General features: G+C 39.7%; 1 protein-coding gene across 1 annotated transcript in view; it reads left to right on the top strand.

The window, feature by feature from the left end:
- LOC120775850 (cuticle protein 16.5) overlaps positions 1-10400 on the top strand; it is a 30440-nt gene extending 20040 nt beyond the window's left edge. The window contains exons 4-6 of the mRNA XM_040106220.1: positions 5937-5939; positions 9943-9997; positions 10217-10400. Coding sequence (XP_039962154.1) covers positions 5937-5939; positions 9943-9997; positions 10217-10283 — 125 coding nt within the window. The 3' untranslated portion in view covers positions 10284-10400. The remainder of the gene's footprint in view (positions 1-5936; positions 5940-9942; positions 9998-10216) is intronic.
- The last annotated feature ends 1860 nt before the right edge of the window (positions 10401-12260 follow it).

A 12260-nucleotide genomic window follows, 5' to 3' on the forward strand; every position in this document is an offset into this window, starting at 1 on the left:
TTAAGTTTTTAGGCTTCGGTTTCCAAACCAGATGCTAATAGTTGTAGACCGTAATATTTGGCTTGTGAGGTTTTATATTTAAAATTTTGAACGTTTATTAAGAAAAACATGAAAAAAGTATGATTTAAAGTATTGCGCTTCTGAAGCTTCCTGGCAATAAGTGGAGAGAGTGGATAGAATCCAAAAGAACTTCGCCATCCGGGCGGTCAAGAACGAATCCAGCCACTTTTTGTTACCCAGTTTTGATGTGAACCATAATGCAGTGAGGGAAATATGCTTCGACTGGAACAAATTGTAGTTAGAAGTAGTAAGTCTCTGTCCCTTAAGGTAGCAAAAAATGCCAGCCGTTGTTTTTCAAATAGTTTGCAACAAGAGGCCGAGCGTTCTCATCATGGCTAACTATTGCTTCATGTATATCCGGCTCATTTTTGGCTATCGCTCGCCTTAACTTCATGCGTTGTTGTCGGTAGCGTTCCCCATTAATGATTTCTACCGGTTTTTAGAAGCTCATTTTACAGCTATTATAACCCCATCAAATGCAAAACATTAATATGCCTGTTGGGCAAGCTGCAACTGTGTTTTTGCGTTTACCCATTACCCATTTTTCAACAACAGACACAATCTGATACAAAGAAACAGTTTCCTTTCGTAGCGTTCAAATTGTATTTCCAACAACTAAAATTGTCTTTTGTAGTCTACAGACTTCAATTTATAGGTCACATGTCTAGAAGTCGCACTATAGGAAATCGCCTAGTTTGAAACCTCATTTGATATCGCCTCGAAGAGTTCCTTCCCGATCTTGACGGAGCCTTTGGTATTGCCCAACGTCAGTTTACACAGCCGTATTAGTTTTGCGGTAATACCAAATTCAGACATTAGCTACTTTTCGTGCTGTCAAAAGCAGTTTTGAAATCGACCAAGAGGTGGTGTGTGCCGATTCTCTTCTCACGGGTCACACAGAACGATCGATATATGCGATGTTGTTTATTCCACGGTAGTTGGCAGAGATTGGGGCATGCTTTCGTCCGACCATATTCTACAAAGAAGCAGATGCATGCTCCTTATCAGTTCTTCGTCGCCGTGTTTGAATAGCTCGGCCGGCAATCCATCGGCTATCAGCGTTTTGTTAATCTTCAGACGGGTAAATGCTATTCGAACTTCTTTATGGTCGGTCAATGCAGTGCCCGCTCTATCGTTATCGATTGGGAAATCGGGTTCACTATCACCTGCTGTTATGCTTTCACTGCCATTCAGCAGGTTGGAGAAGTGTTCCCTGTATAATTTCAGTATGCTCTGGACATAAGTCACTGGTTGACTTCTAGTTTGTGTAAGAGTATGCTCCGCTGGAGACATCTCTTCCGTCTATCACAACATGATCGATTTGGTTGGTAGCTTTTCGATCCGGACATGAATTTTTCTATGTTGGAATCTAGTACAACAGACAAACATATTTTGGACCCCAGCAAAGTTGATCCGCCTCAACCCATTTGGGGTTGTTTTATCAATGAGTCTGAATTTACCGAACGTTGCGCCAAATATACCTTCTTTGCTCACTATGGCGTTAAATTCGCCAAGCACGATTTTGTCATCGTGACGGAGACAACTCTCATAGATGAGCTCCAAGCGCTCATAGAAAACATCTTTGGACACATCGTTCTTCTCTTCCATCGGGACGTGAGCGTAATTCAGCGATATGTTGAAGAACCTCGCTTTGATGCGGATTGTGGCTAGACTTCCATCCACCGGGATGAATATCAAGACTCGTCGATGGAGTCTCTCTCCAAACACGAATTTCACACCGTTTTTGCGCTCCTTTATATGGCCACTGCAGTAAATGCCACAAGGACCAACTCGTCTCAGTCATTGTTCCGACCATCGCATTTCTTAAACGACGGTAATGTTAGCCTTTGCTCTTACTAAGACATCAACCAGCTGGGCAGCGGCACCTTTCCAATTAAGAGATCGAACATTCCCGGTGCCTGCCCCTAAATCGTTCTCCTTAATACGTTGGCAGCGGTCGTCATCATAAGGCGGATCATTTATGCGAGGATATTGTTTAGTTTTCCTTGGTAGTGTTTTTTTCGTGGCAGGTCTCAAACTCAGCGTACAACCCTGGATCACTCCCCAAGGTTTCGCCTTCTCACGGATGTTTTTTGGCTACCCAGAGGATACTTGGTCTATGGCCGGAAGTCGTGAGCTGCTTGAGCCATACGTAATTTTTTCTGGCCACTCCTAAGTGAACAGCGATCAGAGAATTTTCTGGCTTGCGTGAACTTTTACACATGACTCCATCCTCCGAGTTAGCTTAGGTTATACTGGCCGACGTAACACGTCAACGTCCTTAGTAATGTCAGATGGAGATTCAGATTAATTTAAACTGAAGTGTTTGTCGTTCGTCAGACCTTAACGTTTATAACGTTTAAGAGAGTCTTGCTATGGAATTTTAATACTTCATACCCCTCAAGATAGTTCCTTGACCTATACTAGTTCCTGAACTATCTTAAACGTCAGAGAAATCGTGGTTAAGACTTTAAATATTTTCTGAAAACCTGTGAGGGTAAAAATTCTCAACTGCTTAAGATTTGATCTTATGAAGCTTTGTTAGTTTATTAAAGCTTCTTACTGTAGAAAAGAGATAGCCTCTTTTCTTTTACCCAATTACTCCTTTGACCACATAGCCAGCAAAGTTGAAATTTCATGCTAACATTGCTACCTCTTGTAATGGCGGTTATCAATTCAGCGTTTATTTTTATAAACCACATAAATAGATATTTCAAAACATATTGATATTTGCCTGTACTGAAGAAACTGAAATAAAATTCTGCTTGATTAAGTGTTACTGTTATAACTATATATGAAATGGACCTACTCCGAAGCTTTTAAAAAATTTATGGTTCAGAAATTAATACCAAAAGAGTGTCTGTATCTCAAAATTTCATTAAAATTTCATATTTTAGAATTATGTATCAGATCCAGTTATAAATAAAATATACTCATATATCAATTATAATCTGTCTCAAAAACCCAGTAATTTCTTACAGGCAATGCCACCCACAAGTCAACGAGATTCTACTTCTTCTTTGATGCGAGAATCAGCTCTTTGAATTTATGGCTCAAAGTCAAGACAAATTCTCAGTCAACATATTGAGCACATCATTAATTTCTTACAAATAATAAATTCTACACCATAAAGGAGCTGAAGAGTCTTTAAGCCACAAGAAAATCTCTCACACATCCATACATAATATAAATATATGAGCAGTGCCCCGGTCGCACATCGAAACTGCATTATTACATAATTTATGACATACATTTTTCATGCATTCAGAGAACGAACCACAATCAAGCGCTTACAAAGAAATGCAGGAGCACAAACACACTGCTATATAGACACACATATATCTGAGTGTGTGTGTGTATTTGGAGTTTGCGCGTACTTGTGATTGCAAGTTGTCATAAATTCAACTGCGACGAGTATTCGCCACTTGCCTTAGCACCGCATTGATTTATGCCTTTCTCACTATGCACACAATGTGCCGTTATGCCTTTTGTGCGCATAAAAACAACAGAACGCACTCACACACACATACATGCATATATATAAGTGTGTGCAGCAGCTTGTAAGTGAATTCAAGTGAAATCTGATCTGCATTATCGCTTGCATTATTCTGCTTTCTTCGCCCGCTCTCCTCTCTTCACGGACTTACTCATTTAATTTCTTCGCGGTAAGCCAGCGCAGGTGCCAGCAGCACTAAGAAATTCCATTTCGCCGAGTGGTGGCTGAAATCCCATAAGCTCCTGTGTGTGTGCGTATGTGTGTTTACTCAAAGTCTTTAGCACTCGCACTTGACTCGCCTGACATCTTTGTCTGTTTACGAGTGTGAATCTATGCATCGGGTTACACATTTAGCGTATGCTGTAAATTCTATTCCAACGTCTTCGTGCTAAGTGATGCGAGGCATGTAGTCACACTCGTGTGTGCCGTTGTTTTCCTGCAATGCGTGAAGAAATGCATTTTATGCGTTGATGTGGTGGTGGTGTTGGTGCACACGTGTCACGAAAGTTGCTGTGTGTGAAGACTCTGCCTCGTCCTGCTGGAATTTCAAATTACTTGGTAACTCTGTGCGTGAAAATTTCCCGTTACAACACGTACTTTTGGCTTAATGCGCGCGGTTTAGCTGCAATTAGGCGCAAAGCCTTTACTGTTGGTGAATCTTATGTTCGGAAAATTACAAAAACAATTTTATAAGTCAATTAATGTTTTACAAAAGGCTAAGCTTGCTGAGCTTCTTTTGGTGTAATCTTTTTCTCTTTGTTTGTCACGCACTTTGACTTGTGTTGCAAAATATATGAGATTTTAAGCTTAGCAGATATTTCAAACTCAGTGGCGGCCTCTCACTCTGTCTACTATCTGCAGTACCTACAGTGTCTTCCACAGTACAAATAGTGTCATAGTATGGTAACCGAGGGCTTAGGAGCTTTATTTTCAGCTTTTAAAACGACAGTATTCAATCTTTTTTCTATAATCTTTTACCAGAGTACGCACCTGAAACCTCTGAGGAACCTCTTCAGCGCCTTGAAACGGATGTTTTTGGTCTACGGATACTTGGTCTAAGACCAGAAGTCGTGAGCTGCTTGAGCCATATGCAATAGAATCGTTTCTGGCCACTTCGAAGTGAATGGCGCTCAGAGAACTTTCCTCAATTGCGTGAACTTCTACACATGGCTCCAACCTTCATTTACAGAATTTACTTTACTCTAATAATCGGCTATTATTTCTGAAAAATTGTGTGTCTCCTTGATTATGTGGCCAGTTATTCTTCTAAAGTAGCTTAAATAACTGAAAATACTTTCAAAAATCTTAATTCTACGAAAATTACCTAGCAAATATAGTACTTCACTTAACTTAATCCTGCCATAAGTTCTGTTACAAGTTCGGGCCGTTATAAAACTGAAACTTTTATATAAATTTTTTTAAAATTGATCTTGTTTAATAATGAATATGTTAAGTGAACGATACACATAAGTTTTCACAGAAGACCTCAAACGTCCCCAAACGATTCGACTAGAAGTATTGATCGCACACACAGTTTCTATTAGTATTGACGAGGCTGCTCCTGCTCGGACAAAAAATTGTTTGATACTCTCCAAATTTCTGTAGGGTACTTGACAGGCCATATTCTCCAACACTAACAGTAAACTGTAGTTCGACGAATTCAAATCTGCCCTGCTTCTCCTAGACAAAGCTTACGCGTTTATAGCCAGCCATTCATCTGCAGCTATCAAATATTCCTTTTATTGCTTTCAAGGTACTGCTGCGTGGTTTTTACCTTGTTGCTGGAGGAGAATTTTGCTAGAATACACCTTGCTCTCCATGGAAGAGAGTACGAAAGAGAGATGCTTTACTACGCCTTCTAAAACACCTTATTTGTAAACATTTGCGCTTTCAGAAGTGAAGAGATGTAACGCCTTTACAGGAGGCTCTCCACCAAATCATTACAGCAGCTTTGAAGCCTTGGAATACAATTTTTGCGTATTTGCAAAATTTTGCGTAAATATTGTCATTTTGCTTACTAAAAACTGCTTCAATAACGAAAATTTTTCGTCTGCAAAAAGGATACTTCCATGGTAGTTTCGCATGTTACTGAGGAAGCCGCTTGGATCTATTAAGACTAATTTGTTTCAGCAGATGACCAACTGTTCGCCGGTAGGCTTTCATATGGAGATCATCTGGAATCGGGCTTAACATTGATTTGGTTGATATATCCGTTTCCTTTGACATTATTTTCCGCTTTTGAAGGAGATTTTGCCGAGTGTGTTTATCGAGTTTTGAGAGTCGATTACACTAACTTAAAAAAATCGTAAAAATGCTCTCATATCTACGAAAGTATTTGCCGGATCAACTACATATTTTTGGAGAATATTCTCAAATATAGGAAGTAAATATTTTTATAATCACAAGTGGTTATAAACTCTTCAAACTATATATTCTTTCGTCGAGAGAATTTTTTTTTTGAATTGCCTACCCAATTCTGATGCCACCTGCTAGTAAAAGCGCCACGACTTTTGCACTGAAAACTCAGAACTCATTTAATCACAGGTCTTAATCAAGTATATAGACTTAAAAAATATATATTTATTGATTTCAGTGAAAGTTTTTTTCTCCACTAAAAAATGACTGGGTAATGAAATATTTTCCCTAAAAAGAGATGTTTGAATAAGCATAATTCATGGAACGGGCTACATACAAATTTGTTCGATGGTTGTTCTGCCTGAATATACATTAAAAGAGGCTCTTTTAGCTATGTTTTGTTGTTTCAACTGCTTACTGCAAACGTATTAAGGGCAACGATTTAAGGGCATGCACCTGGAAAGTACGGTGCCTTAACTGGGAAGGTGGTGCTTCACAGCTGGTTGATGTCCTCATAAAAGAGGCTGACATCACCGCCGTCCACGAAATACGATGGACAGGACAAGGACTGAGACGAGTAGGTCATTGTGGCATTTACTACAGTGGCCTTATAAAGGAGCGCAAATTCGATGTGAGATTCTTGGTGGGAGAGATACTCCGTCGTCGAGCCCGGGCATTCACTCCGGTAGATGAACGTCTAGCCACAATACCCATCAAAGCGTATGCTGAATATCTTCAGCATATTGCTGATTTGCGCCCAAGCTCCGACGTAAGAGAAGGACGATTTGACCAAAGATGTCTTCTATGAGAGCTTTCATCGCCACAATAAGTCATCTGTAGTACTGTAAACCTATGAAAAGAAGTTCGACATACACCACCTCTCTGTCGGTTTTAAAGCTGGTTTTGACAACATGAAAAGGAGCTGCTTTTATACCGCTAAATCTGAATTTGGTAACCCCGCTGGTTACGGCTGTATAAAATGGCGTTGAACAATACCAAAAACTCCGTCAGGTTCGCGAAGTACCTCTCCAATTACTTGTCGAATTATGTTCCAACAGTACCAGCAACTAAACAATAAGAAATGAGCGCGAATTTAACTAAATTTGGCCGATAGTCTGGTAAAAAATTTTAAGTGGCTTAAGCACCAAACCAACAGAAATCACAACAACAACATAGCATATGCTTCGAATTTAAACGGTTTACGATGCTTAAGTGGCGAAAATGAGCCATTAGCCCAGCAACATATGACAATTTGGTGGCTATCGGGTAGGCAGATGCACTGCACGACAAACACCACGAGGAGGCGAAGCGTGCTGGCGGCGAAGCGAAGATGGGGCGCAAGTATGTCGACTTTAATTATGACAAAAAGCCATTAACGCCGTGTTAATAAAGCAGCGGCTGCTTGTTGTACACATGTTCGTGACGCTAGGAGCTTAAAAGCTTTGTGGTCGGGGGATGTTGTTCTTCTCAAAATATTTACTGTTTCGTGGAAACATTTGTGTTTAGTTAACAATTTGTGAGTGGCGGCGCAATAAACTACCGCGTACTTGCAGATAAATAAGCCGTCGTGTACTTGGTTATGTGTTGGTGTGACTGTAAAGCTTTACTCTCGCACTCGCGTGTTTTTACTTTCAAAGTTGCACGTAATTCAGTGTGCAGCAACTTGTGCACGGAAGGATACCAATTTCAGTTAATCATTAGCTCGAAAGTTCGTTAATGAGCTTTTAATTAGAAATTATGAACGTGGGAAGGAAGCTGCGAATTCTGGGGAATTTCGCGGAGGAAAGCTGAAAAAATAGAATGGAATGAAGAAGAATAGTTCTGGAAGAAAATTTCTGTTAAACATGTAATTTTAGAACGTTATTCAAGGACTTATAGAAGATTTAGACAGTTTCGATGTTGAAGCGATTTCTTACTCGTCACTTTTTTCATGTGAGGGAAAAGTAAGGGTACATAAAGGGTGTCCTGAAATTAGCGCAATATTCGAACGAAATACAGGGTGTTAAAAAAAGAAAACAAGATTTACCCCACCGATTCTGAAAATAGCATTTAATGTTTTGGGAACCCAAATATGGCTCCGGAATTTCCTAAATTTTGATTTTTGTGGATAGAAGCGCCGGACCGCAGGCGACCGGACTCGCACTGATAACTAAATTAAGCCTTATCTGGCAACTCGGTAGATTTGTAAAAACTTTTTTTCCAACCAAGCTACTCAAACTCGCTTAAATTGGAGCATTCAGAACCGTGGAATTTAACCGGTCTAAACTAAAGGCATCATCCGACTAAAGGCAGAGAATTCGCATTGATACTGTTCCGGTATCTCATCATCCTCGACGCATGCGGAAAGTTGAATCTTAAGGGTAGATGCCCTTGATGACCTATCTGATAGGTCGGGTGCATGTAATTGCAGAATGCAGAATGTACTTGGACATTAGGGGTCTGAATGTATTGGTATGTATTAGCTGGACTGATGGACGTTTAGATGCTGGCGTGATCTCCACTAGTCAAAATGCCGACCATTTAGGGTAGTTTGCAAGTGAATTTGTTAGCCAGCGAAGGCATTTAGGGTTAGCTTCAAGTGTGAATGGTGTATGGGGTCCAACTCCTGGTTTCCAGTTCAGAGCAGTATAGAAGCTCAACTGGTAGTAGTTTCGTCAAGGATTTCTGACCGGAGACTTATTTCTGGTACCACGAGGAGTAGGAGTCCTTGAAGTTCGCTCCAACCTGCTCATGCGAACTGGCACCTCGGGGAGTATGGTGGTGGTTGTGGTTAAAACCTGAGTGCGCTAGAAGAACCGACACCTTGTCAGATGAATGTGGAGTTGCATTGCAATCGGGTGCCAGATCTAAAGTACGGCAGAGGTTTTTGATGGGTCTCGAACCCTTTCAAGGTGGTTAGCGTGCTCATTCCACACTGCCAATTGGTACTGAAAATGCCTGGCTCTTGTCCACCATCCACATTACCCCACAATAACTTTGTGGTATGCGCTGTGTTGCTTGTCTTCAAAGACTTGAGTTGTTCCTCTAGTCTACATTGCTTCAAAAAAACCCCTTGGAGGAGCTGAATGGCCTGAGGTAGCTTGGAGGAATTGTATGTCCAGCTGTTCCCGTGTGGGCCAGCCCGTCGACCTTTTTATTTCATTCTATCTCTATATGACTCGCTCGGCTATAATCGCGTTTTACACCAATAAAGGAGAAGATTTGTATATGACTGGGTTGTTAAGACTTGCTGGAATAATCCATGTAGTATATGGCGCTATGGACAGCTTTAATTGTCGCTTGACTATTCAATAGAATGTTTCTGGTCTTACTGGTTACAGCAAAAGCTGATTAGGGGCCTTCTTTTATGTCCATAATTTCAGCCTTAAAGAATAAATTGTAGTCATTTAGTTTGAAGTGACTTTCTGCGTGTGGATTATATACTTTTTCTATTTCACTCTTTGGTCATTATATTATATTTTAATTATATTTAATTATTCCATTTTGAGTACAAAATTATATGTATATCGAGCATTTTTGAGACTGCAATCAATAATTGAGAGTTTTCATTATTTATCAGGCTTTTGAGGATGGTTACTCACTAGTTACTTAATATTCTTGTTTAAAAGTTATTTTTAATCTGTTAATTTGGCTTAATATACTATAAGAATTTGAAGTATACATTTGGGCGCAGTTCTATAAATATCTATATGCTATGAGCGCTCTCCGAAGACTTTTGTAAATATATATTTTATTTTATTACAAATAAGTAGTCACTCTTGCTGATATGAGATCAGTGGTTTAACGAATGAATTTACTTGATATTTTTGTATTTTTGAAAGCAAATTGCGCCTAAAAGCGAACATTAACGCATATGTGATTTAAATTGTATTTTCTTCCTTCAAATTTGTGTTTATAACACCGTCACCTTGTTGTAATTTCATAAATAGCTGTTTTATCTTACTACACGCATATTTAAAATAAACATTTTTTTTGTTTCTCTTTTCCTCCACATTTCTTGCGTGATTTCTTAACAACAGTTGCACCTGCAGTCCTTGGACATGGTTTACCACTCGCTGCCCCCGCCTTGGCACCACTCGCTGTTAAGTAAGTATATGAGCCGCAAACAAAGCCTCTCTTCCACTGAGGAGACCGGCAAATAAACTTAAATAGTTGCAAATTATATTATATAATGCTTACTAAGCAGTGTTTACTACCGAAACCACGCCACGCTGTGAGCTATTAATTCAAAATTTATTTGCAACACAATTTTATCTTACACTCTTCTTCATAAAATATAAAAAATCTCTCTCATTTGCCACGCAGGACCCTCGCCGCACCCGCTTTAGTGCATACCGCCGTCGCTGGGCATGGCGTGCATTACGGTTACTAGGCAGACACAGTTAAGCGAACCGGAGCGTTGGGAGCGACGGAGAGTAGGAGTGAGTGAGAGAGCAGCCGTAATGAGTGGAGACGGAAGCGCTGAACGCGAAGCGACAGCACGCCAACGTCGTGACACTAAATAACAAAACAAAAACAAAAATAAAAATAAAAAATTAAAATAAAAACTAAAATAAAAATAAAACACGAAGCAAAGCAGCAAATAAGAAAAGAAGAAAACAAAATATTAGACAAATATGCAGGATAACAGCAGGAAATTACAACAAGAACACAAACACAATAAAGCAATGCTCAACTACAGCCACGTGCAACAACGACGCCTGCAACAACAACAACAACAGCAGCAACAAACACCACAACAATGAATAACAATTAAAACAGCACAAAACAACAATAAAACACGCATAAATGGCGAACAAGCAAAAACAACAAAAGCGACGAAAAAAATGTCAGTGGCAGCGGAAGCGCTCGCAACAACAAGCGGGGGAGCTGAGGTGCAAAAAATAGACGCGAGAAAGCGCATGCATAATTTGTAAATAACTTTCGTTATATTTTGCGTGTAAAAATGTGGCAATAACGGCACAAAAGTTGACTGCAACAACAAGAACAGAAAATAATGTTGCAACAACAAAACAAAATAATTTTGCAACAAACAACAACATGCATCTACAACACAACCGCAAGCAGTGCACACATCCGCGTTGTCAATATAGGCGCATCACAGCAATTTACGCCACAACGCCTAAAAGTATGCAACACAATTTACAACGCGAGCGGAAAATTACAAAAGCCGACCGCATACCGCCGTTACACAGAAACAAATGCATGCATGTGTGCGCGCTGCATTCACTGGCTGTCGCATACCGCCGCCACCTCCCCTCTCGCTTCGCCTGGTATTTCGATTTTCACTGTTCGATTGCCTTCCGCCGTGATTTGCATTTATTTTGTGGGCGCATTTTTTTCGCACGAAATTCCCCGCAACAATGTCATTTTGTGCAACAACGCCTCACTGTTCGCCAATGCACTCGTGCATATCAATATTCGTGTGTGTGTGTGTGTGTGTGTTGCGCCAAAGCCTCCGAACATCACGCCAATTCGCCAATCCATTCATTGTTATTCTCTCCATTTATGTTTATACTCGATTTGTGTAAGTTGTTTTTATCGCGGTTAAATTTTTTATTTTCATTTGTCAATTTTATGTTTGTCAAATAATAATAATAATACATAAATACATAATTCACTTTCTCTACACAATGCGCATTTCACCTTTGTTTGCGATTTCTTTTTGTATATTATTTCCCTATATTGTACGAATTTTCATGAAATGCTTAAATAAAGGAATGTTAATACTGTGGAATAAGTCAAGATTTATTGGGTTTCACTGTTCAAGGTTTTCGGCTGAGAATTTTAGCACGGAAAGGTGAGTAGAGAGGATCATTTATTCATTGTTCATGGAAAATGAGGTTAAGGGAGTTCAAAAAAACATTGCAAAGTTTATCTACTAAGATGTAGCAGGCATATCGTATGGTCATATTTGACTCGGACTGGCAAATTAAAAAATTACATTTTCACGAATTTCATAGAAAGTTTTAGTATCGTCTTCCGTATGGGCTTCCGAATCACTACAAGTACACCAGCGCCTAATTTAACCTTCCAAACCTGTGTTACAAGCATTGGCTGAATTGATCTTCTATACCTTCAGCGCACTTTAGTTTTTTCGGCGGCAGCTTATTTTCACAGCACCATTCGCTATATTGTTTCGACGCCATATTAATATTAAATCCAATCATTGTTCCGACCAATAATGATACGTATGAGGCATGTAGGAACCTCAGCTACGCAAGAGACTAAAATCAAACAATTTTATGGCAAAACTCGTTGCCTTAGGGCATTTCCAATGGGATTCTAGGTAAAGCCTTCCTCCATAAACAAGTCGCTTAAAACTAATAAATCTACCTACGAGTATACT

This window comes from Bactrocera tryoni, chromosome 4, assembly GCF_016617805.1.
Source record: "Bactrocera tryoni isolate S06 chromosome 4, CSIRO_BtryS06_freeze2, whole genome shotgun sequence".
Taxonomy (NCBI): Eukaryota; Metazoa; Arthropoda; class Insecta; order Diptera; family Tephritidae; genus Bactrocera; species Bactrocera tryoni.